Raw genomic sequence first — 26,325 nt, forward strand, 5'->3', positions numbered from 1 at the left:
GGCGCTGTCTCGAAAAACGAGGGGTCTGAAAATGCGGGACTCTAGGTGCGGGACTGTGGATGCAGCAGGCTCCGAGTCTGCAGCTTCATAATGTTCAATCAGCCAGGACATATCCGATATAATTGTCCCACTTTGTCATACCAGCAGTACCCTCAAGGGGGCAGAGGAGAAGGTTGGCAGCAGTCCATTCGAGGTACAGGAGAGGGCCCTGTTAATCCGTGGAGGGACCAAATCAGGGATACTAGGGGTGCCCAGAGAATCCTACAGGGGAGAACCAGTTACCAATGTTAACAACTAAAGCAGATCAAGAGCCTATTATGCAAATTAAAAGAGGGTAAAAACACACCCATGATGTTAGACACAGGAGCAATTTTTACTTGCTTAAATTCAAAATATGCTTCACATCTCCCCTTGTCTGGAAAATTCACAAAGACAGTAGGATTCTCGGGACAAATGCAATTAATTCCGATGACAGCTCCAGTGTGTCTACAAACAAAAAATCAAAGCATAACAATGCCCATTCTTGTGTCAAATCAAACTCCTATCAACTTGTTAGGAAGAGACGCATTATGCAGATTGGGGTTACAAATTTGGTGTTCTCCAGAAGGAATATTTATCGATGCAATAGGAACAGAAATGCAAATGGTAATTACGGAGCCAAAAGCAAATGTCTATTGGATAGGACAGATAGAACAAGATGTGAGACAGACAGTAAACAAATGGGGAAAGTTTATTGAAGCACAGATACCTGAAGCACGGTTAACAAAATCAGAATTTCATTGTACAATGATCTATGATCAGGACAGAGATGAAAAAATAGAACAAAATGGCAGGAAGAAACAAAGGTCAAAAGTCGAGACAGTCTCTGAGTATATCATAATAGGGAAACAAGGAGCGGCTTTAAATATTCCAAACAGTGAATTTGTAGAAAAATGGTTCAATGTAACTGATTCTGTCCCACATATTGCGATATATGTAGGAAAAAACTGGGAAACAAAAGATTTAGGACCAATGATGAGAGAAGCAGGAAAGAGCAAATGGGAATCAACAGAACATCCGTTGATTACTGTAACACTCCTATTATGCCTATACTAAAAGCAGACAAAAACCGATGGCGTCTTGTTCATGATTTGCGAGCAATCAATGAAATAGTTGAAGATTTGCCAGCTGATGTGCCAAACCCACACACGTTGCTAACGAACGTCCCTCCTGATGCTAAATACTTTACTGTAATTGATCTCTGCTCCGCCTACTTCAGCGTGCCATTAGCAGAGGAGAGTAGATACCTTTTTGCGTTTACCTATGCAGGAAAAAAGTATAGTTATGCAAGAATACCTCAAGGATTTAAGCATTCGGCACATATATTCAATATATATAATAAGCGATAAATGTTTTTAGAAACTGTACCCAAAAAATGGCATTTTGTCCATATTGGTGCCAGTTTCTCCAATCCACAACGATTTACAGAGAAGCTACTGAATTTCAATGTGAACGTACCCGTAAATGGCCTATTATACAAGAAACAAAAATACAAAAGGCGCAAGGAAGAATACAATTAATGGCAGATCAAGAATTTGAATGTTATGAGAAAAAGGGAAATGTTGACGTAGGAAGATTTAAAGGAAAGTGTAGTAAAATATGGCAAATACCGCGATGCACAGTTGACTATTTAGTGGTAAAAGAGGGCCCACCACCTATATTTGATGACATTGATATTCCATTGGCAGACATTTGGTGGATGTGTGGATTAGAATATGGCCTTTTGACAACCTTACCAGAAAAATGGTCAGGATTATGCACTAGGGTTATGTTGACAGTCACATCTCTTTAGACGAAGGAGAAACAAAGGAAGAGAAATCTAGATCGAGAAGAGCTTATGAAAAAGACCCTGCAGTTTATATAGATTCAATTGGTCAACCGAGAGGTATACCTTATGAATTTAAAGCAAGAGACGAAGTTAAATCAGGATTTGAATCAATATTCATTTGGATTGCGCAAAATAAAAATACAGAATGGATCAATTATATCTATTACAACCAGCAAAGATTTATTAATTACACTGATGACGCCTTATCACTTTTAGGAGAACAATTAGATGCAACAAGCCGAATGACATGGCAAAACAGAATAGCTTTGGACTATTTGCTAGCTGAAAAGGGAGGAGTCTGTGTTATGTTTGGGGATCAATGCTGTACTTTTATACCAAATAACACTGCTCCAGAAGGAGCATTCACAGAAGTAATGACCAAATTGAAAAACTTAAGGGTTGAACTTAAAACTAATGCTGGGACAGACGGGAAAATGTGGGATTGGTTTGATCTAAGGTTGGGAGCTTGGGGAGCATGGTTTGCTAAACTAGGAATGTTTTTAGGAGTTGCCATAATGATAGGAGGTTTATTATTTTGTTGTGTGTTACCGATACTAAGAACATTGGTCGTCAATGCTACTGTGAAACAAATGGAGATGATAAAAGTCCCAAACAACCAGCGCATAATCACAGAGAGAAACTTGGATGAGTATTATGAAGGATTGCTAAACAAGCTGATATTAAATGAGCAAACTTCGGATGATGGATCCAGCGACTCGGATAACTATGAAAAGGAGATATAAAGATGAGCCATATCCTGGGTGTAAGTGCTAGCCTAACCTCTGCCCAAGGATGGCTCTCTACGATACGCAAAGTATCTGTGCTGAAGATCAACGGATCCGAACTATTGTTTCTTGGAATATTCAATGTATTATGTTTTGAATGTGTTTTTAAGTGTTTGATATACATAACTGTGACAACCACAGGCAAGCGCTGAACCAATCGCACGCTCATGCTTTTAACATTGTATTTTACTATAAAGGGGGAAAGGAGACAGAATCTTTTACTCTCTTCTAATTAAAAGTGGAGAGAGATGTTTGGTTCTGATTCTCCGCCAGAGTGCTGCCGCATCATTTAGTCGTTGATGGTAAACCTGCGTGACTTACTTAGTCACTAGATAGTGTTAGCTGAAAGGACTGAATTATGAAGTAGCACTCTGGGTAGACGTAAACAAATTGTGAGACTTAATGAAGTCTCAAAGGGAGGAATGTAGAAGATTTTTATTGATATTAATCAGAATTATTTAGACTTAATCAAGGTGAATTTTGCGAAAAATGTATCTATTGAATCTACCAATATGTTCTGAAGGCCTTTTTGTCAAAATGTGTACGTGGCAAAGCACATCTGGAAGAAATGAGGAGGGGGCTTTTCTCCCCTTTACCATAACAAAGTCAGGATGGTCTTCTCTCCTATGGGACAGATAGAAGTATGTACACTAGTAAAATATAGGATGGTACACGTGGGGTTCAATGTATAGAGACCCCCTCCCTTCTGTTAATTTTTTTGAGTATATATACGAGAGGCGACAAGTTCTCGGGAGGACTCCTTTGCAAACGAGTTTTCAGGTTTTATTCCATTAAAAAATAAAACCTACTCTGGAATCAAACTCTGGCACTGCGTCTTGTTCTTTGAATTGCGGTGGACGACACTTCAACCACCACAGCGGCGCAGATAGAACAGGTGGAGCAGATAGAGCAGGAGCCCACCACGACGGGTCAGGAACCCACAGCAGAGCCTGGGACCTATGGAGAACAAAGACACAAGGAGGAGACAGAACATGCACAGACACAAGGACTGGGGTAGGGAACACAGGAAGTTCATAGTTCGTTTCCATAGCAGGGACAGGACAGAACGAGAGTTCATTGATGGCCTCCATAGCCGTGACAGGACAGAATGAGAGTTCATTGGCTGATACCGCTGACACCTCTGGAGGTTCTGCGGCGGTTGCCGCCACCTCTGGAGGTTCTACAGTGGTAAACACAGGACACAGGGAGAGTTCAGTAATGGTTTCTTTGACCGTAACACAACAGGCTGAGAGTTCATTGCTGGGCGCCACCACCATACGAGGAGCTGAAGTGAGCACCGCCGCTTCGGGAGGTTCTGCAGCATGTACCGCCACCTCTGGAGAAACTGCAGCGGGTACCATCACTTCAGGGAACACGGCAGTGAGCGCCACTACCTCAGGAGGTTCTGCAGCATCAGCCGCCACCTCTAGAGACATCATAGTGGACGCCGTCACCTCTGGGAGTTCTGTGGTGGTGTATGCAGCCCAAACACACCAAAATGCGATCCATCAGGGGAAGCGTTTCAGACAGGGGAATCAGTTCAGGAACAGGAGGGTTAGAGTGAGTGAGTTTGGGGATACCAGCTGTGTGTGCAGACACCAGCGGTGAATCCCTCACACTGGATATCAGACTGGGATAATGAAAGACGGACCTTGATGATCTGGGTGTGTCAGCCCGGACGTGACCCGACTCTGGAAGGTCAGTGGAGACGTGCTGACGTGACTCTGGACGGTCAGCGGAGACGTGCTGACGTGACTCTGGACGGTCAGCGGAGACGTGCTGACGTGACTCTGGACGGTCAGCGGAGACGTGCTGACGTGACTCTGGACGGTCAGCGGAGACGTGCTGACGTGACTCTGGACGGTCAGCGGAGACGGGACGTGACTCTGGACGGTCAGCGGAGGTCTGGCGAGACTCTGGACGAGCAACTGTGATGTGACTTGACTTTAGGAGATCAGCCGTGACGTGCTGCTGTGACTCTGGACGAGCAGCCGTGACGTGCTGCTGTGACTCTGAACAAGCAGCCGTGACGTGCTGCTGTAACTCTGGACGGACAGCTGAGACGGGGCAAGATTCTGGGAGATCAGTTGAGACGTGACTCGGTTGATGACGACCAACTGTGACTTGACTGGGCTCTTTAACAGCAACTGTGACTTGACTTAGCTTGTGAAGATCAGCTGTGACTTGGCCTGATTCGTGACGATCAACGGTGACTTGACTTAGCTTGTGAAGATCAGCTGTGACTTGTCTTGACTGGTGAAGATCAGCTTTGACTTGGCTTGACTCGTAAAGATCAGCTTTGACTTGGCTTGACTCGTGACGATCAACGGTGACTTGACATAGCTCTTTGGCATTAACTTTGACTTGACTTGGCTCTTGAATGGCAGCAATGACATGATGGGGTGTTGTTGTGGCCGCCATTTTGTGAACGGGCTCTGCTGCGTCCGCCATTACCGTCATAGACGCGGTATCACGTTCCTCTTCCGCGACACCCACGGTGAAGGAGGAACCGACTGACAACAGAGCATAGTCCAAGAACTGACTGAGTGACGAACGCGGACCCTCGAGTCTAAGCTTAGACTTGAGAGGTGGATTTATGCCATCGCAGAAAATCTCTATTAAAATAATGTCTGGTAATTCTGAATAGTGAGCGATGGCTAAAAATTCTCGCATATGGTTTTCCAGTGATCGTGGACCCTGTTTAATGCCAAATAATATTTTTGTTGTGTCCATACCTGGCCAATGTCTGTTTGAAAAGCTGCTGGATCCTTGTGTGGCCGAGTATTCTGTTACGGGGCTGACGAGACGAGAGGCGTACGGATCCATTTGCAGACTTTTATTGGCAAGAGACGTGGTCATAACAGGCAGGGTCAAACAGTGGCAAACAGGTATAACAGGGATGAGACAAAGAGTAACCAGAGACAAGCGTGGGTCGGCGATCGGCAAACAGTATCCACAGGGGCGAGACAGGAGAGGTAAACCGAAACGTGAGCGATAGTCCAGGCAGGGGAAAACACAATCCAACAAAGGCTAGGCAAGGCTAGGCTAGGCTAGGCTAGGCTAGGAAAACTAATAGGGCTCTGTAGGGCAGCAATAATGCGTACAATACTCGGCAACGAGGGAGAGAATGTCCAGGGTTGAAATAGTGTGTGTGATTAGTGATGCTGTCTGATCAGGTGTGCGTGTGATTAGTGCAATGAGTGATTGGTGACAGCTGTGTGCGTGTGATTGGTGAGATGGCTGATGGGAAATGCAGTCCATGTGATGTGTGGTGTGAAAGTCCATGTGGTGAGCGGGTGACCTCTAGTGGTGAATGAAATTTAAATTAAATTATACTAAATGTTGTTTATGAAAATATTTTTTAAAAAATGAAGAAAGTTTACTGTGCTGGGTAGGTTTAGGGGATGATACAGTATAAATATTAAAGGTTCTAAATATAATGTAGAAACTTAAATTTTTTGTGATACAAGTACAAATATACAAATAAATGCGAATAAAACATAGAAATTTGTCATGTCTGGACGTGTCGGGTCCACAATGGCCCTTATCGTTTGACCTGTTAAAATATATATATTGTGTTCCCTTTTCTTATTTTGACGTCGCCGGTTCCTCATTACAAAATGTTTTGTTACCTAAAACTAGTCTAAATGTTTTATATTGCGTGTAATTGCATAATTTATTTATTTATTTTCATTTAATAGAAGAAAATAAGACTCGGGACGATTGAATGCGCACACGTGCGTGAGAGAGAGAGAGAGAGAGAGAGAACTTTTTCCAACTTAAACTAAACGCAATTTGTGTAATCAGTTCATTTGAGGCCAACTGGTATACCATGAAGACGTAAGACCATTTTATTTGTTAAACTAAACATTTTTTATCCCTTCTCATTATTAGTCATGTTGCCCATTTTATTTAAATTCTTTTTATACAACCAACAGAATATATGTTTGTCTTAAAACTGACCTGTTAAAATCGTTTATTTATTCTGATTTTACCCTTAAATTCAATATCTTTTGCTCAAGGACCCCAGAGATAGAGAGAGCGAGAGAGAGAGAAAGACCGTGAGGGTGGAGACAGATGCCTTTTTCCAACTAAACACAATTTTTTGGTAAACCTCTCATTTGAAGAATGGGGTTCCTTGCGAGAGGAGGAAATATTTTTCTCTTGAAAAAATGTAAGAGGGTTTTAATTCATTCCCAATTCATTATTAAGAGTGTTATTTAATTACATTTTATACAGTCATCAGGATATATGTCTGTCTTAAAACTGCCCTGTTAAAATTTATTCTGTTTATCCTTTTACATACATCACCCATAGAGAGAGAAAGAGTCCATAACACACCAGGCCTCGGAATGCAACCAGATACTGCTGCCACGTGGTCCACAGATGGGCAAACCCCCACCGGATCAGCATAAAATCTTCAAAACAATACTTGACAGCTCATTTATGGTTTTACACTTGTACAAACAACATATCTCATCCCCGGATGACGTAGGAATTTCACGCATTCCAATCCTCACATCTGGAACGCATTAACGGGGTCAAGGGGTCAACACGAGCTGGGTGGTAGCTATGTGGGTGGTCGCTATGTGGGTGGGCTGTGTGGGGGAGGGGAAAAGCCATAAATCAAGGGTCATAAATCATCTTGACACTATGTACTCCCTATTCACTACTCATAGACATGTATATTATGTCTATGGTTTAGGGGACGTCCTGGGGACCTTTTTTTGTTAGCTGGGACACTGGCTTTAGTAGCCAGTTAGTTAAATGATGTTTCGTGTTTCTATGACAAACGCTTACAAACATTTTGGACCCTAATTTGTAATTATGTACTAATTTTGTAAATCTATTTTCCATGTATACTTTATGACGTAACTTTTCGATTTGATCAAGAACGTAAACACAAGCCAACACTGTTTGGTTATAGTGGCCAGTTAGTTCGATGCTATTTTGTGTGTATAAGACAAACGTGTACAAACTTCAAAAATTGATATGTAATCACAACAGCAAACTTCCATTCAGAAACGTTTTGTAAGAGCCGTGCTTGCGGAAGTTCAGCTTGACTCTCTTCATTACAGCTTTCTGGGTCTGATTCTGGCTCAAACTGATTCGGCAATATTGACACCATTATTTACATTTGCCCGTGAAGGTGATGGGCGTGAAGTTTCCGGACAATGTGCAGTACGCAGTTTAGCCAATCACAACACAAGACTTGCCCAACTAACCAATCTGAGCCCATCGCCTGTTTCTGAGGGAGTGGTTTATAGAATCAGGAAGTCAACCGGTCGTTCAAATGACAGAGGAGAAAGCTGCTTACAATAAAGTTGAAATATATGAAAAATAAGGCGTTTTTTAACAAACGAAACACGAATACATGTTATATTGCACCCCATAAACACAATCAAGCAAAGAAAAAAAGCAGTAAACCACCCTTTTAAATATCATTCAGTGTTTAATTCAATGCGCTGCAGCTTTTTCCACATAGTCTAACACTCTTTTCACATAATTAAATAATCTCTAATCCAACCTGATATATTTCTTAATTCGAGTAATAGCCTAAATTAATTACTGACTTCTACTCCGTCGACAGCAAGCACCAGCACCACTGACAGATGAAGAGGAGATGGTCAAGTATTGGAAGAATTTTAAAATCCAAAAGTAAAAAAGAATAACTGTTGCTTTTGTGTTAGGAAATAAAGATGACCAACAAAATAGTGAATAATGTGTGTTTATTTAACAGCTGTGGTTACGGCTCGTACTACCCCTCCATCTGGCATCCTTCCATTTCATACAGTAATCAGTTTCATTTTCAGAAGGTGCGATGGTGGAGATATGCTTGTCATCAATGCATCCAACCACACTGGAAATCCTGAAGGAAATTCTGATTATTGGGTTACTTCCAGAGGTCACAGAAAGATGTTATCAAGCGAACGTCATTTATCAGATTAGCCTCTTAAACCGATTTCTACACCACTGACTTACAGTCCTGTGAAACACATCTTTAACGGATTTGTGCCCAGGAAAAAAAATCTCAGAATGAGTGTGAGAGGGATGCACACCTTCCTTAAAATCTGCATACAGGATTTATGTGATCTCCATCTCCAATGTTTTGAAGAAAACTACCATTTAAAATGGTACCGCTCAAATAAATATGCACATGAATACGGTGTAAAAAATAATAATAATAATAATAATAACATAAGGTATTTAGTCTTGTTTCCATGAAGGGAAAACGCTAATGTAAGTTAATTTTTTATTTTGCAAATTATCTGTCAATGGGGTAAGAAATTAAAAATAGTTTATTCTTGTTTCCGTTTGCAGTAAGATTATTTTTCTTACCCTATGGAGAATAATTTTATATTTTAACAAGACTAAATATCTAGACTAAATATGATTTTTCATCTATAGAAAATGCATCTTAACTTAAGAATTAAAACATCGCTTTTCACTTCCCAGTCAACAATTTGATCTCACAATGATGTCACTATGAGCTCACAATATTCTCATGGTGTGGTCACAATGTGTGTGTCACAGTGAACTAAAAGTGTAACCACACAGCGCTCTCACTGTGTGCTCATACTATGTTCACAACATGAGGTCACTGCACACGCACAGTGAGCTCATACTGTGGTCACTGTGTGCTCATTCTGTGATCAATGTGAGGTCACTGCACACTCACTGTGTGCTCATACTGTGCTCAATGTGAGGTCACTGCACACTCACTGTGTGCTCATACTGTGCTCAATGTGAGGTCACTGCACACTCACTGTGTGCACATACTGTGCTCAATGTGAGGTCACTGCACACTCACTGTGTGCTCATACTGTGCTCAATGTGAGGTCACTGCACACTCACTGTGTGCACATACTGTGCTCAATGTGAGGTCACTGCACACTCACTGTGCGCTCATACTGTGGTCACTGTGTGCTCATACTGTGCTCAATGTGAGGTCACTGCACACTTACTGTGTGCTCATACTGTGCTCAATGTGAGGTCACTGCACACTCACTGTGTGCACATACTGTGCTCAATGTGAGGTCACTGCACACTCACTGTGTGCTCATACTGTGGTCACTGTGTGCTCATACTGTGCTCAATGTGAGGTCACTGCACACTCACTGTGTGCTCATACTGTGCTCAATGTGAGGTCACTGCACACTCACTGTGTGCACATACTGTGCTCAATGTGAGGTCACTGCACACTCACTGTGCTCATACTGTGGTCACTGTGTGCTCATTCTGTGATCAATGTGAGGTCACTGCACACTCACTGTGTGCTCATACTGTGCTCAATGTGAGGTCACTGCACACTCACTGTGTGCTCATACTGTGCTCAATGTGAGGTCACTGCACACTCACTGTGTGCTCATATTGTGCTCAATTTGAGGTCACTGCACACTCACTGTGTGCTCATACTGTGCTCAATGTGAGGTCACTGCACACTCACTGTGTGCTCATATTGTGCTCAATTTGAGGTCACTGCACACTCACTGTGTGCTCATACTGTGCTCAATGTGAGGTCACTGCACACTCACTGTGCGCTCATACTGTGCTCAATGTGAGGTCACGGCACACTCACTGTGCGTTCATATTGTAAGCTCAACATGTGAGCTCATGTCATTGTGTTAAATTCAATCTGTTAGTTTAGTGTGAGTTAACTGTGATCTAAAAGTTATCTAATATCGGTCAGTTACATCACAAACATGTAGAATTTCATTTTTTATTTCCTTCAAAGAATTTCTACAATTCAGTTTCAGTTGTTTATTTTGATTTATTTTCAGTTTGGTGTTGGTATTTGACACAAACATTTCAATTTGACAGATACATTCTGCTTCTGGTGTTGTTTTGGTGACTCCTTTTCGATTCTTAACTTCTATTTCTTTGTCCCCTTGGAAAGAGTTCACACATCCTGAAACACACAGTAACACAATATGTCATTGCAATCAATGCTAACAACCTAAAAATAATTAGTTAAAATATGAAACAAATCATGCATCCATGCTTCCACAAAACATGCTTGTATAGTTACTGAAATATGATACTGAGTTAGTAATGTAGTCTAGTAATTATCTGATATGGGAAGTATAACAAATCATAAATACTGATATGCAACCTAAAGCCAGGGAAACACTTACCGAAAACACTTAACTAAAACATTCTAAAGAGACTGAACTGAACACAATTATGATTTTAAATGCTGACTGTAAACACTGACTGAACGCAACTGGCTCTGACGAGTTTGGGTGTGATCAGTTGTAAGTATCAAATGACATTCACAATTAGTCTAATAGTCGTAGTGTGTTCCTGGCTGAGCTGGCAAGATGGCTGGTTCACATGTACCTGGCTAACACGTGTACCTGGCTAATTTGCTAACCTGGGGTCAGGCCACAGTGCATATTGGCATTATAAAACAATATCATATCAGCGAATGTGAATATCAAATAAAGAAACCACTCACCATTGCTCCAGAACAAAACGGCAATTCCATGGTCAAAAGACTCAATGTACAATTTACAAATGTAAATCACTGTAGTGATGTTCAATTCATGAACGAATTGTTCTTTAAGCCTGTTCATTCATAAGTAACTGAACTGAATCAAATTTTAGTTCCGGGCCGATGACGCAAGACGCACACCTGAAGTTTGCTGACCCGTTCGTTGATTCGTTGATCCGTTGATAAATAAAATTTTATTAAAACCTTCACGTTCCTGTCGTCACCGATATCTGCGTGGGCCGTGCGCCAACATACAGCGCTGTGCGCTACGGGTGTTCGAAGACCGATCCCCCTTTCCACTTCAGATCTAAAGTGTCCTATCATAAGAAAGGCAAAAACGCCTAAAATAAGTCTTGAAAAAATACCCTGCAAAATGATTTATGTAAATGAATGTAGTTTGTGCAGATTAGGCTATATTTTAAGTTGTTACACGAAATCAAGGAGCTTATAAGGAGTTTATCTCTCTATATACTTTAGACATGTAGAACATATCAGCGTTTCTGCATCAATGTATGTAATGTGTGCTGTAGGTGCGAAACTTTTAGGAATTTTATCCAAGATGTAGACCCAGGGGCCAGTCGCAGATAGTTGGAACGCAGTGACAGCCAATGAAATTGAAGCATTTCAACAGCTAGCCAAAGAGCGGAAATGATGTCACAGCCAATCAGATTTTTTCATGCATTTATTTGGACTGGGGTTCGAATCCCACTCACGCAGGTCTAAATCATTACACAAACACAGCTTTGTGCTTTTCATCAAACAAAATTGTAAAATTTAACATTACAGCTGCAAAGTATTTTAAATTTGTGTATTATGAATAGATGATTAGTATTAAAAGAAATACAGTAAAATAATAGTATACATTACATGGTTATATGAAAACATGAATTATATAATAATGGTTATATTAAACATGAATGGTCTCTATTAAATGGCTTTTGAAATGAAAATAAGAGGCATTTAAATTTGACTCAAACTAAGTAATATTCAAGTACTAAATGAAAATTGATTAAGTGATAGAATAATTTAAGTCACACTTAAGTTAAATAATCAATTAAGTGTTTCCAAAACCATAGAAACTGTAAAATATTTGTCCTATGAAAAAGAACACAGCACTCATGAAGCAATTTGTAATTTTCAGTTGTTTTTATTAAAAGCTTTAAGCACTTTTTATTATTAATTAGTAAATACTGATCCAAAATAATAAAGTATAAAGAAAAATAGAATTCTGACAAAATATACATATTAGTCTATAGTTCAGTCTCACACTGAACAATAAACAAATCAAAATATACAGTATATACATGAGTTAAATATTATTAAGGGGCAAAAGATCAAGAAATGTCTTTTTCTTTTTTTTTTCTGCCACCCATCTCCGACTCATTAAACTCTTTCCGAGTCATCTTTCTGCATGTCCTGAGGTTGGTAAATGGAAAAGACTTTAGCAGGGCAATGAACATATTTCCCTGCTACGCCAGGAAAGCCTGTGTGTATGTGAGGACTGTTTGGACCATTTTACAAAATCTGCACAAGCGACTAACGTGTTCAGTTTCAGGCCTTTTGTGTTTTTGCTGTCCTTTCTCCTCCACCCGTTTCTTTGTGTCCTCAAGTTCACTCTTAAAGTGATGTTTTATTAATAAGTTTCGGGAGGAGCACGCGCAGATAATTAACGCAGCCACTTCATCATGAGCAATCACACCATCTATCCAATCAGCTCAAGAGAGAACCCCTATAAATAATCAAAGCAGTCTTACCTCCATCAGTTCTAGTCTTTCATCATTCGGTTCGCTCCTTTGCCATTATATCACAGACCCAATTTTTTCCCATCCAAATGACGTGACCTATACTCAAGATTTTCGGATCCTCTGCAGCAAATCTGCCGGCCCCAGGATCACTCCTCCTCCGCCAGTCATCGCCGCCGAGCCCCAGGCTCCATCGCGGCCGCCGCTCTGCTCGACCAGCCACAAGAATCCCCCGACACCGAGGTTTAACCTCGCCTCCACTGCCTAACTTCCATCTTCCCCAGCATCCTCGTATCATTCGGCTGCGCCAATAAATTCCTCCGATCGGAAGTGGTGAGTATTTAATCCAGAGGCAAACGCTGATGAATTCCGACGCTCCGTTCTCGCAGAGAACAAACAAACGGGTTTGTACGATCTATTCGTCACCCCGCAAATCAGCCAACCTCACTCCTAAATCCACTCCAGCCGCCAAGGCGACCAATAGATTGAGCAAGCCCTGAACTCGTCTCGCTTGACACCATCATTGTACCGCACAAAACCCGGCTCTCTGCGAGCGTCGGGTCGCAGAAACAGGCCTTTAACGAGCCTGGGCCAGCCACCCACTTCTTACCGCAGCAAAGCCTGACTCGCTTCCCGCTTGCGGCACAGGCCACCAGTCTTGCCAAACAATGTTCAAGGTAAAAATCGCTAAAGGATATGTCATTTGTTGTTTCGTTGTTAAATGACGTCGCGACATCATCGGATGTTAATGTCATTACGTAATCATGACGCAAGTGCTTAGAATACACACTGAATTTGCTCTTATTTTCACCAGCATTTTACCCGTACTTAATTCACTCATTCCATTTTGATAAATGGATAAGTCAGATAATCAACAGTGAAACCTCTCTTCCACTGTTGATCTTAACCAGAAAACAAAATTAATCTCAGTGGACCAACAGTAATGAACAATCATAAGTACAAATAAAAAAATTAAGGCGTACCATAAATAAACAATCATTGAACAAGTGCAACCTGCAACTCAATTCATATGAAGTGCATATGCTAGGCACCTCCCTCAGTGTCTAACATTACCAGCTGATGTGCCGCTTAGCTGGCTAGCTGTTTCAATATGTTTTCCTTTTGTGGGGTTAAGAGGAAAACGCATGCCTTTTACCATTTTTATCACTTTTAAGGGTTCCAAATAATTCTTAAAATGGCTACATTTGTTGCTAGTTGCTTTGAAAACAAGTTGCTAGGGTAGTCTGAGAAATTGTTAAATCCAGCAACACAATTGCTAAGTTGGCAATGCTGCAGACTACCCGGACATTTCAGCATGTCCCGCCAAATTTACAAACCACTCCCCCTTTTTCCGTAGCTGACAGCTGCAGAAGCAAGCATGTGGCTGCCTTCGCTTGCAGACCCATCTCAAACTTTCCTTCTACTTCCCCTAACCCTTTCCTTTTCAGCAGCCTCCAGATCCTGTAGCAGGTACTAACGCGAGGTCGCCTCTGCTAGCAGTGCAGGCTGCACAGGCTTTACAGCTTTTCTCTCCGAATGCCACAAACCCCTGTGTCACGCAGCTACAGCAGCTGAAGCAAGCGCAAAGCTGTCTCCGCTTGCAACACAGGCCCTCACATGTCTTTTTGTCTCTTCCTCCTGTTAAGGGGCGGTCACACTGCTCTTTTCGCTCCATTGACTTCCATCCACACGAATGCGTCAGACCGGAACGCAAGCCCGTGCGAAAAGTTTTCGCATTTCGCTGCGTTCCAAAGTTCAAGCATGGTGAACTCTGCCCTGCAAAATCGCATCACGTGACACCGTGAGACGGCAGATTGATACATAACAGCATGACCTCCTTTTAATTCAGAAAGAACATGAATTTAAAACTGCAGCGCTGCAGGAAAGTGGAGTAGATTGCATGTTTTTACATCTTAGATGTATTACAATTTGTTACATGTTGAATTTAGGTTTTTAAAGAAAAGACGCTGCACAGCGTGACGTCATATCACGACCGTTGCAGCATGCGAAACAATTTCGCATGATCAAAGTCTAGTGTGACCGCGGCTTTACTCCTAACCCCTTTCCTTTTCAGTTGCCTCCAGCTCCTATAGCAGACGCTAGCGTGAGGCTGCCTCCGCTAGTGGTACAAACCACAGGCTCATCAGGATGTAACAAACTCCACTCTCTTCCCATGAATGAGCCACAGCAGCCGAAGCAATGACCTCCAGCTTCCATAGCAGATGCTAGAGTGAGGCTGTCTCCGCAAGCGGTGAAGACCCATCCATATCAAAGAAGCTCACCGAACCCTCATCAGCAGACCCCTTCAACACCAGTCCATCCCTGTTCACTCGACCCTCGGACCCGCCATAGCCATCAACACCACCAAATCCACTCATAGCGGCTCATCTCCACTTCAACCATCCCAGCAACACCCCGCTCCCGCAAGAGACTTATCTGATTTTTCTCCACTGCCGCAGCAGTACTCGATTCCGCAGAAGCCTTCTCTCTTCAGGTACCGTAGCAGTAACTGCTCCCGCAGGAGCTTGCATCTGTATTTCCTGCTTCCGCAGAAACCTCCTTCTCTTTTCAGACGCCGTAGCAGCGACCGCTTCCTCAGAAGCCTACTTCTCTTTTCAGATGCCATAGCAGTGATTGCTCCCGCAGGAGCCTTTCGGATATTTCTCCACTGCCGCAGCAGTGTCTGCTCTTACTGGAGCCCTATCTGAGTTTACCCACTGCCTCAGCAGTGACGGCTCCCGCAGTAGTGACCATTTCCACGGAAGCCGCCTCCTCTTTTCAGGTACCGTAGCAGTAACTGCTCCCGCAGGAGCTTGCATCTGCATTTCCCTACTGCCGTAGCAGAGCACGCTTCCTCAGTAGCCTCCTTCTCTTTTCAGATGCCATAGCAGTGTCTGCTCCCGCTGGAGCCCTATCTGTTTTTACCCACTGCCACAGTAGTGACTGCTCCCACAGAAGCCTTCTCTTTTCAGATGCCGTAGCAGCGACCGCTTCCTCAGAAGCCTCCTTCTCTTTCCAGATGCCATAGCAGTGCCCGCTTCCTCAGAAGCCTCCTTCTCTTTTCAGATGCCGTAGCAGTGATCGCTCCCGCAGGAGCCTTTTCTATATTCCTCCACTGCCGCAGCAGTGTCTGCTCCCACAGAAGCCTTCTCTTTTCAGATACCGTAGCCGTGACCATTTCCACAGAAGCCTCCTCTTTTCAGATGCCGTAGCAGTGACCACTTCCTCAGAAGCCTCCTTCTCTTTTCAGGTACCATAGCAGTAACTGCTCCCGCAGGAGCTTGCACCTGCATTTCCCTACTGCCGTAGCAGAGCACGCTTCCTCAGAAGCCTCCTTCTCTTTTCAGATGCCGTAGCAGTGACCGCTTCCACAGAAGCCTCCTTCTCTTTTCAGGTACTGTAGCAGTAACTGCTCCCGCAGGAGCTCGCATCTGTATTTCCCTACTGCCGTAGCAGAGCACGCTCCCTCAGAAGCCTCCTTCTCTTTTCAGATGCCGTAGCAGTGATTGCTCCCGCAGAAGCCTTTTCTATATTCCTCCGCTGCCGCAGCAGTGACTGCTCCCTCAGAAGCCTCCTTCTCTTTCCAGAGGCCGTAACAGTGCCCTGCTCATTTCATACTGCCGCTGCAGTGCCCGCTTCCGCAGAAGCCACATTCTCTGTTCAGATTCCACAGAAGTTCTCACTCCCGCAGGAGCCTGTATCTCTACCGCCCACTCATCTCTATTTTCCCACGGCCGCAGCAGTGCCTGCTCCCACAGGAGCCTGTATCCCTACTGCCGCAGCAGTGCCCGCTTCCGCAGAAGCCACATTCTCTTTTCAGATGTTGCAGCAGTGCCCGCTTCCGCAGAAGCCACTTTCTCTTTTCAGATGTTGCAGCAGTGCCCGCTTCCGCAGAAGCCACATTCTCTTTTCAGATATTGCAGCAGTGCCCGCTTCCGCAGAAGCCACATTCTCTTTCAGACGCCGTAGCAGTGCCCGTCTCAATAGAAGCCACATTCTCTTTTCAGATGTTGCAGCAGTGCCCGCTTCCGCAGAAGCCACATTCTCTTTTCAGATATTGCAGCAGTGCCCGCTTCCGCAGAAGCCACATTCTCTTTCAGACGCCGTAGCAGTGCCCATCTCAATAGAAGCCACTTTCTCTTTTCAGATGTTGCAGCAGTGCCCGCTTCTGCAGAAGCTAGATTCTCTTTTCAGATGTTGCAGCAGTGCCCGCTTCCGTAGAAGCCACTTTCCTTTGTTTTTCAGATGCCGCAGCAGTGTCCGCTCCCGCAGTAGCTAAACTCTCTTCTCTAAAGGCCACAGCAGTGCCGTTACTCCAAGCGACGTCCAGCACCCCACCAACATTAAGCTCTGCCGATTTTGGGGGGTATCAACACACCTCTTTGGCTGCTGTCCTGTGCTTATTGCATCTTGGGGGGAACGCTCTGGGTCCGGGCTAAAGGCAGAGCTCGGACCCCTCTCCCCGTACAGGGGGAGTACCCTGGGCTCGGGGGTAAGTACCGAGCTCGGAGCCCTCTCCCTGGACAGCACGCCAAATACGCATAAACCTTTACTCAGTTTATTATATGTAAGTGTGAACTCGTGAAGTGATGTTTTATTAACAAGTTTCGGGAGGAGCACGCGCAGATAATTAACGCAGCCACTTCATCATCAGCAATCACACCATCTATCCAATCAGCTCAAGAGAGAACCCCTATAAATAATCAAAGCAGTCTTACCTCCATCAGTTCTAGTCTTTCAGCATCCCTCCACCACCCCGACTCCTCACCTTCAGCCTGTTCCTACCCCAGCATGGGGGGGAACGCTCTGGGTCCGGGCTAAAGGCAGAGCTCGGACCCCTCTCCCCGTACAGGGGGAGTACCCTGGGCTCGGGGGTAAGTACCGAGCTCGGAGCCCTCTCCCTGGACAGCACGCTAAATACGCATAAACCTTTACTCAGTTTATTATATGTAAGTGTGAACTCGTGAATAACTCTGGGGTGTGTTAGTTCTTAATCACTGTAAGCATTAAAAACCTTTGTGGAACAGTAGAAGTACCTGACAGGGCCTTGCTGATTAAGAAAAAAGTGGTTAGAGGAACCATCTTTGGCTGTCCACAAGCAAGACAAGTCTTCTCCTGCTCAGGGTGCTGCTGCCACTCCATAACACAATTGTCTCAATGGTCTCATGAGTTAGGAGTGTGGTCAGAGCAGGTGCTGGTGGGTTTACATCCGCAGGCTTCATTGTTACCACTGGCACACTGGTTGTTTTACTGCCCGCTTTCAAGACGTTTCTCTGGAGTTGTTTAATGAAGAACTGGTGTTCTGCAGTTTGGCCAGGTGCTTGACATACAGTGAAATGTGCAGTTTTGTGGTCGAATGGAGCATGCTGTTTGGATCAGTAGAGGAATTGTGGACCATTGCTGCATGCTCCTGAGGATGTCCTTCTTCCCACGGTGTTTATTAAGGAAGTTGTCAATGGGCTCTGTGTTTGTGCTCCAGTACAAACACCCTGCCACCAGTCTTCACAGGTCCAGGGGGTCGCAGGTGAGGCCAGCAGAGGCAGAGGTGGCGTATATGTACTTCCTACACAGAGGGGGAAAATGAATTAATTTCTGCATTCTGAAAATTCTGATAGAGGCTCCACATGGGAACCATGATATGAAAACAGCGAGGGCACAGGCAGTGTACCAGTGGTGTCTGCAACAAGTTGAATATTTAGTTTAATGTTTAAGAAAATATTTAGTTTAATGTGTAAGAAAACAGAGTTTCTGCAGGTTTTATGCAGGTTAAGTTGAGACATTTTTAAGACCAAGTAAAGTAAATTTGAGGAACAAATGAGAAAAAACAAAAATATGTTTTGTAGAACGTAAATGTCTGGAGAGAAACATAATGAGTTGTATTAACTTCAGAGTTTGAAAATACAATTTCCAGCAGATATTCATAATTTTTTTTAATTCATTTTACAAAAACACACTGAAATACTCTGCTCCAGACGCTAAAATGTGGATATATCTTTTACTGCAGCTTCAGATCATGCTGCAAAAAAGTGATGCTCTTCCTCAGTATTTTTGTCTTGTTTTTCAGTGCAAATGCCTAAAGATTCTTAAATAAAACACATTTACTGGAGATACAAAATGACATAAAATACAAAGTCTAGTTTGAAGTGATTTTGTGATTAAAACAAGAACTAATATCTGCCATTTGGCAAAAAAGTAACCTTAATTTAAAGGGAAGTTTTGATAGCTCATAGACTGATATTTGTTATTGCTTTAAGAATAAACTCATTTAATTTCATTATATTTTTCAAGACTTCATTAATATTTGCATCTGAAATAAACATATCTTGATTGAAAGATGTTTGATATTTGTATTGAAGACAAGACAAAATACAGAGGAAGAGATTCATTCACTTTTTGCTTTGCATCCAACATTTTATGAATTTAAGACTTTCTGCTCTGATTTAAAACTTTCTTAAGGCATTAATTTGTGTACGGGTAAATTAAGACATTTTAAGACTTAACAACCTGCAGAAACCCTATGTGCATGATGTAGTTGATGTGTCAAATATTTACCTGTATCTGACTGAGGATCTGCATGGTGCCAGGAAAACATGACAGCAGTGTAGAAACAGTGGTCTCTACAAGAACATCACAATAGAAATATTACAAAAAGCAATAATTCTATTACAGACACACACACACACACACACACACACACACACACACACACACGTGTCTGGTTTGCTATCCTTGTGGGGACTCTCCATAGGCGTAATGGTTTTTCTACTGTACATACTGTATATTCTATTGTCCTACACCAACCCTACACCTAAACCTACCCCTTACAGGAGACTACAGGTGTTTTTAGATTTTCAAAAAACTTAATTCTGTGTGATTTATTAGCTTGTTTACCCGTGGAGACCTCAATTTAGGTCCCCACCGTGACACGAGTCCCCATGAGTCTGTGTGTATTCAGGTTTAAGTCCCCACCTGAATAGAAAAACAGGTACACACACACACAATAATACTGTAGTACTCCTGCTGTTCTTGTCAGACTGATATTCATTTACAATTTCATGGCTGTACTGTAAATATAATGGCCAATACAGTAACAACAGTGGTACATTTATTTTTGTGACTCTACTGCTAAAATACCATGGCTAAATTATGGTTACTATAGTAAAACCATGGTCAGAAAACATTTTTGAACTGTGGAATACGTGTAATATCATTACAAAAATGAGAATAATGGTTACGCCCCTTCATAATTTAGCTTGTAATCAACAGGTGACGTGTTAAGGATGACAAACAATACACAGAACCGTAAATTACAGCCATGTTCATTCATAATTTCGGCGTGCAAACAATCAACCTACAATAAGCTATAGTAAACAAAACCAGACAGGGTAAAGTTTGGTTATTAACGGTAACAAAACGTAAACTGATGTCACATAAAGTATCTTACCTTTGACAGATGCGCTGAGAATGCGTTGAATTAAACAGTCGTCTTCTTCTGCGAATTCAAACTTCCCGCGGGTGCCGAAACGCGGAAGAGCGCCACGAGAGCGCTAGCGGCCGAAAGTATATTGCATCCGTAGTGGTTTAGCACTACCATTGAGAATGAATGGGAAACGGTTTAGGGCCGTTTAGCTAAAGAATCCGCGGCCGCCAATTTGCAAAAGACGACCATCAGCCATCAGATTCAATGGCGCAGATGGTAAACCGTGCGTCAAGCTTCTTTTGACACGATCGACCGGGGTTCGAATATGCCTTATGGCGAACTTTTTTCTCCCTTTTCAAATTTCAAATCACATCAGAAAAGCACTTATTTTTTAATAAAAATGAAGGAAATAATCAAAAAGTTGAAAAGAAAGTATCGGGTAGGGTTAGGGTAGGTGTAGGGCAGGCTTTGTCCCAATAAGGTGGCATCCATTGAAAAATGTAAAATAAAATTTAAAAATTACACTCAATAAGTTATTGCATACTGATTTATAATGTATTACAATGCTGAGTGCAGATAATTGCCACTATTTGCAATAAGTAATTAGCAGAATATCCTGCTATTTTAACATAGAATAAATAGAATATAAAGCTATTTGCACTGTGTAAATAGCATATCACTAAAAAATACTGCTATTTTCACTTAGTGTCGATAGCCCCAACCCCACCCACCCACATACATGGTGAGGATCACAGTATGAGGATCACACAAACTCACAATGAGCTCACGCTTTACTCACATGGTGAGGATCACAGTATGACGATCACATGAACTCACAATGAGCTCACATACTACTCACATGGTGAGGATCACAGTATGAGGATCACATGAACTCACAATGAACTCACGCTTTACTCACATGGTGAGGATCACAGTATGAGGATCACATGAACTCACAATGAACTCACGCTTTACTCACATGGTGAGGATCACAGTATGACGATCACATGAACTCACAATGAGCTCACATACTACTCACATGGTGAGGATCACAGTATGAGATCACATGAACTCACAATGAGCTCACATACTACTCACATGGTGAGGATCACAGTATGAGGATCACATGAACTCACAATGAGCTCACATACTACTCACATGGTGAGGATCACAGTATGAGGATCACATGAACTCACAATGAGCTCACATACTACTCACATGGTGAGGATCACAGTATGAGGATCACATGAACTCACAATGAGCTCACATACTACTCACATGGTGAGGATCACAGTATGAGGATCACATGAACTCACAATGAGCTCACATACTACTCACATGGTGAGGATCACAGTATGAGGATCACATGAACTCACAATGAGCTCACGCTTTACTCACATGGTGAGGATCACAGTATGACGATCACATGAACTCACAATGAGCTCACATACTACTCACACGGTGAGGATCACAGTATGAGGATTGTGTGATGTCACTGTGATCATCGCGTGATCTCACGTGTTGACTGGGTTAACCTCCTTTCTGAAATGGGCCCCAGGAAGGAAGATCGGGTTGTTGATGTTTGCCTGCCATTCTTGCTCTGTCCGCACAGCGTGCATGAACGCGCTGATGACGTATCCTGTCTGCGTGAAAAGAGGTATGCAAATACATAAGTTGACAGGCAGGTAGGAAAGCCAATTAAAACGCTTGGACCGAGTGTTTTGATTGGACGAACATTTCTTGGTCCTACACAGTAAATTTGCCCGAGTAAAATTTACTCAAATTGAAGAAAATTTTACTCTATGCCAGATAACATTTGGTCCCTCTCTAAAAAGAGTAAAAGTTACTCTTTTGATAGAGTTGTTTTTCCAGAGTTCATTTTGCTCTATTTAGTGTTAATATTTTACACTTTCCTGTTATATTTGACTCTATTTAGTGTTTTTTTTAATTAACTCTTGTACTATTTTACTGTTCAGAGGTAAAAGAAAATGACTCTGCTACTTTTTAACTCTATTCAGAGGAAAGTCAAATTTACTCTACCACAATTTACCTCCCCTCCAGAGTTGTTTATCATCAATTGAGTGAATTTTAAAGAATAACTCTATCCAGACTTAATCTTCTAAATTACACCCTTCATGTTTTATCCTCAAAAAGCCCTAAAATATAAATGAAAAAAAACAAACAAACAAACAAACAAAAAAACTTACTTTTCAATCTGAAAATAAAGTAAACAACAAACTGTATACTCATGTCTCACAATTTTATTTTTTCAAGCTCCTATTTAAAAAAATATTACATTTGATTCACTTGTGATCATGATCACTTGATGGTTTCAGCATCTATATCATAGGCAGTGTTTTGCAGAAAGCTATACACAATGGTCAATTCCTTACAGTATTAAGTTCGTAAAACAAAGTGAGCTTTGAAAAATTCATCAACACAGGCCAGTGAATTAGAGGCCTTACAGGGTAGAGCATGTTGGACAATTACAATAAAACAAGACTGGACCCTATTTCTTTTTAGCCCAACAACAAGTAGATACAGCTGGAGACTCTCCAATGCTATCCAAGTGCCCTTGGATACTGGTAACAGTCTGTGAAAGGATGAAAACACATTAGTGCCAATGTGACTTGACAGTTAAAGTCAAAATACAGCATGAATGAAGATACAGTAATGTCTGTCTTCCACCAAAGTTTCTGTTTTACACATTTCCAACAGATTGTTACTAAATGTGCCGAGTAGAAAATAATAGCACAAGAACAACAATTTAGAGAACAGGTGATCATTAAAGGGATAGTTCTCCCAAAAATGAAAATTCTGTCGTTAATTACTCACCCTCGTGTTGTTCCAAATCCGTAAGACCTTCATTCATCTTCGGAACACAAATTAAGATATTTTTCAAGAAATCCAAGAGCTGTCTGACCCTGCATAGCACGTTCAAGGCCCAGAAATGTAGCAAGGACATTGTTAAAATAGTCCATGTGACATCAGGGGTTCAACCGTAATTTTATGAAGCTACGAGAATACTTTGTGTGCAAAGAAAAGAAAAATAACAACAATTTCTTCTTCCCCAAGTCACTGTCCCAAACCATTAATGAGAGTATCAGGACGCATGCACATGCTTTCCTCTGCTCATAAACAAGGCGCAATAATCGTTGAATAATCGTTATTTTAGTTTTCTTTGCGCACAAAAATGTATTCTCAAAGCATCATAAAATTATGGTTGAAACACTGATGTCACGGATTATTTTTAACAATGTCCTTACTTCTGTTTCTGGGCCTCGTGGTAGTACCCTTGAAGGTGAACCAGCACCAGAATGGAGGACATGTCACTGTCCCAACCTAGAAACAGGGAAAACAAAATAAACACATTTTTCTTTAGGTTTCTAGTTTTTAGGTAGAAGGAGTTGAACATACACTCCTGCTCAGTTTAACTTGACTTAACTTCATTGGAAGATGTGCCAATACAAATAAATTAACCACTCCAGTATTTTAGTTTATGCTGCACACAGATTCAGTATTAACAGCACATTCATGACCAAGTCTTGATGACTACAGATGTGTGGATGATTTGAGCTGAAAACTCTACAAGTATTGAAATGAAGCCACACAGTTAAACTTTATCAACAACATGATTTTGTTATTCAGAGTCCCAAATGAAAACAATTTCTAACTGTAAATCTGCAACTCCTGTACTGCCCTTGCGAAAAGATCAGAGTTGTTTGAAAATAAATAAAAAAGATTGAGAAGTGACAGCTACTTGCATAACCAAACTTGCTCCTGGGGTCAACCTTTGCACATTCTTCTTTTAAACTTCGGGAAGGGCTTGTTCTACACACAAACATAAACCAATTACAACCCATAACATCATAAACATCAATTTACAAAGTACTGCATGAACAACCTACCCATGTTCATTTGTCAAATGCACGCCTATGCAAATCAGTAAATTGGTGAATATTGCTAAGAATAAACTGAAAACTTGATAAGCATGTCAAACAATTTACCGTTGAGACTTGCTGTGCCTGGGATGAAAATTTCTAGGACACCAAGGTCTGGTCATGTCAGCAGGTAGTCGAATGCTTCCTCACCAACTTCTGTCTTTAACTCATCAAAGACTTTAACACCCATTGTAGGACGATTTTTTTGGCACCTGAAGGAAGACAAACCATTGGCAAACTGACAAAGGCCAGCAATGCCAAAGGAAATAAGAGAGTTATTTTTATTGAATATAAGATAGCTACAATCATACACTTATTATATTACTATTAATTTTTTTTTTTTAATCAGAATATCAAAAATGATATGTTATAGTTTATTTCTTACCACATTCCAAAAACATTTCAAATGTAAAAGGTTTTGAAGAAAAATATATTTCTTCATTCTGACAGTGTTGGTCTGCATCCTGAAGGAACCAAAAAGACAAAGTTAAATAAGGCGATAACACTCACAGTCAGATGAGTGTTATCATTCATCTGTGCACTACACAACATGAGTTATCTTTGTTCACTAATGTGGTTTTAACTTGCAACAATACAATTATGGCTAACTTTAACTTAACTCTTTACGGAGTCACGTACATGTGGTGCACAACTCGAGCTGCTCCTCACAATAGTTTAGTGGACAGACATTGATAGCATCTTGCTAATATCACTGGTGTCAATTAACGTTCCTAATGTTCATCATGTAACGTTATATGTTAGCTATTTGCTTTCAAGATAACTTTGCCTAACTCAGTTCTCAAACTAACATGAGAATCTCTGTAATGTTCAAAAAACGCAGCAAAATGATGAGCTCAAAACAGAGGCGAATATTATTAAAATAAATACTAAGACTTTAAAATTTTACTTACTTTTCCAATCAGCAGAAGCGCATCTTCTCTTCTAATCCCACGCGCAGCAGCGGTCGGTTGATGGCCGTGATTAATGCCGAGTTCACACTGCACGATTTTAGCCCGATTTTTCACTCGCCGACAGGTTTTGATAAATCGCCGACAAATGCCCGACATCGGAGGCAAATCGGAGCTCGTTCACGCGAGTGACAATCGCGCAGTGTGAATTATCACAGACACGATCTGAGAGAATCGCCGACGCCTGTGAAATATTTGGCATGCTAAATATCTGGAGCTGTCGGCGATTCACAATCATGCTGTGTGCAATGATTTCTGACTGAAAACTACATCACGATGACTTTCAGCCAATGAGAGACAAAGATACAGGGCAGAGGGAAGTTCGGTGAGGAGTTATAGACCATATCAGTATTTTAATATGTACAATTATATCATACAGAAACGAGCACAAATGCTTGACCAGCCGCAACATCAACATAACAGTTACTGTTACTGTTTTATTCCGCTTGTATCCGAGCGGCCGCATCATCTTACTGGGATGTCAATTTTAAGGACTCGCGGAAACAGCTTAATATCAAGAATATGATATTTATTAACAGACTGAACAGGAACAACTGTTTATCTTAACATCAGCTCACACACTCAATCGACATTCCTTTGGGGGGCGCTGTAGCTCTCTTATTTAACCCTTTTTTAATACACTACAAATATATGTGGGATTATTAGCAGAAATCATATCATGTGTCATACTCGCGGGGACAGTATGCTTGGAAATAATATTTCATGTCTTCCATTGCATTCGTTATTTGTAGTGCGCCAGCCACCCAATAGCAATTAAGTTTTATAACGAAACACAAATTATGTGTCTTACAATAATGTGATTTTCAAGATCTTTAATGTGGCGTGACAGATCGCTGTATTTATGTGAATAAATTCATTAAATTATTGTGACAATTCCACCACCTGCTCCGCAAAAACGTCTGTGGCGTCCAAACATTCATTCCTCACACAGCCTGTTTAATTAAACAGCAATAAAACGTTATAAAGGTTGAAGTGGACTCAAATTTGTTAACATACGTTATATTGTTGTCTTTTCTGCTGTAAACGTTAAGTGACTATTCACAAACTGTTTTATTCATGGTATACTGTAAATGAGGAAATAATTTTT

At 41.7% G+C, this 26,325-nt stretch overlaps 1 protein-coding gene and 1 long non-coding RNA gene across 2 annotated transcripts; both read right to left on the minus strand.

Annotated features, from left to right (window-relative positions):
• Nucleotides 1-77: 77 nt before the first annotated feature.
• LOC131548425 (uncharacterized) lies at nucleotides 78-5,964 on the minus strand. The gene is made up of 2 exons (XM_058789692.1): nucleotides 3,462-5,964; nucleotides 78-261 (listed from the first exon to the last, which is right to left on the minus strand). Exons 1-2 carry the CDS (start codon nucleotides 4,089-4,091, stop codon nucleotides 136-138), a joined length of 756 nt encoding a protein of 251 aa, XP_058645675.1. The 5' UTR covers nucleotides 4,092-5,964; the 3' UTR covers nucleotides 78-135.
• Nucleotides 5,965-13,553: 7,589 nt separating this feature from the next.
• LOC131548668 (uncharacterized) lies at nucleotides 13,554-20,413 on the minus strand. The gene is made up of 3 exons (XR_009273216.1): nucleotides 20,333-20,413; nucleotides 19,441-19,505; nucleotides 13,554-18,451 (listed from the first exon to the last, which is right to left on the minus strand). It is a non-coding gene; the product is annotated as an uncharacterized LOC131548668 (long non-coding RNA).
• Between the last annotated feature and the right edge of the window lie 5,912 nt (nucleotides 20,414-26,325).

This window comes from Onychostoma macrolepis, chromosome 10 (genome assembly GCF_012432095.1).
Source record: "Onychostoma macrolepis isolate SWU-2019 chromosome 10, ASM1243209v1, whole genome shotgun sequence".
Classification (NCBI taxonomy): Eukaryota; Metazoa; Chordata; class Actinopteri; order Cypriniformes; family Cyprinidae; genus Onychostoma; species Onychostoma macrolepis.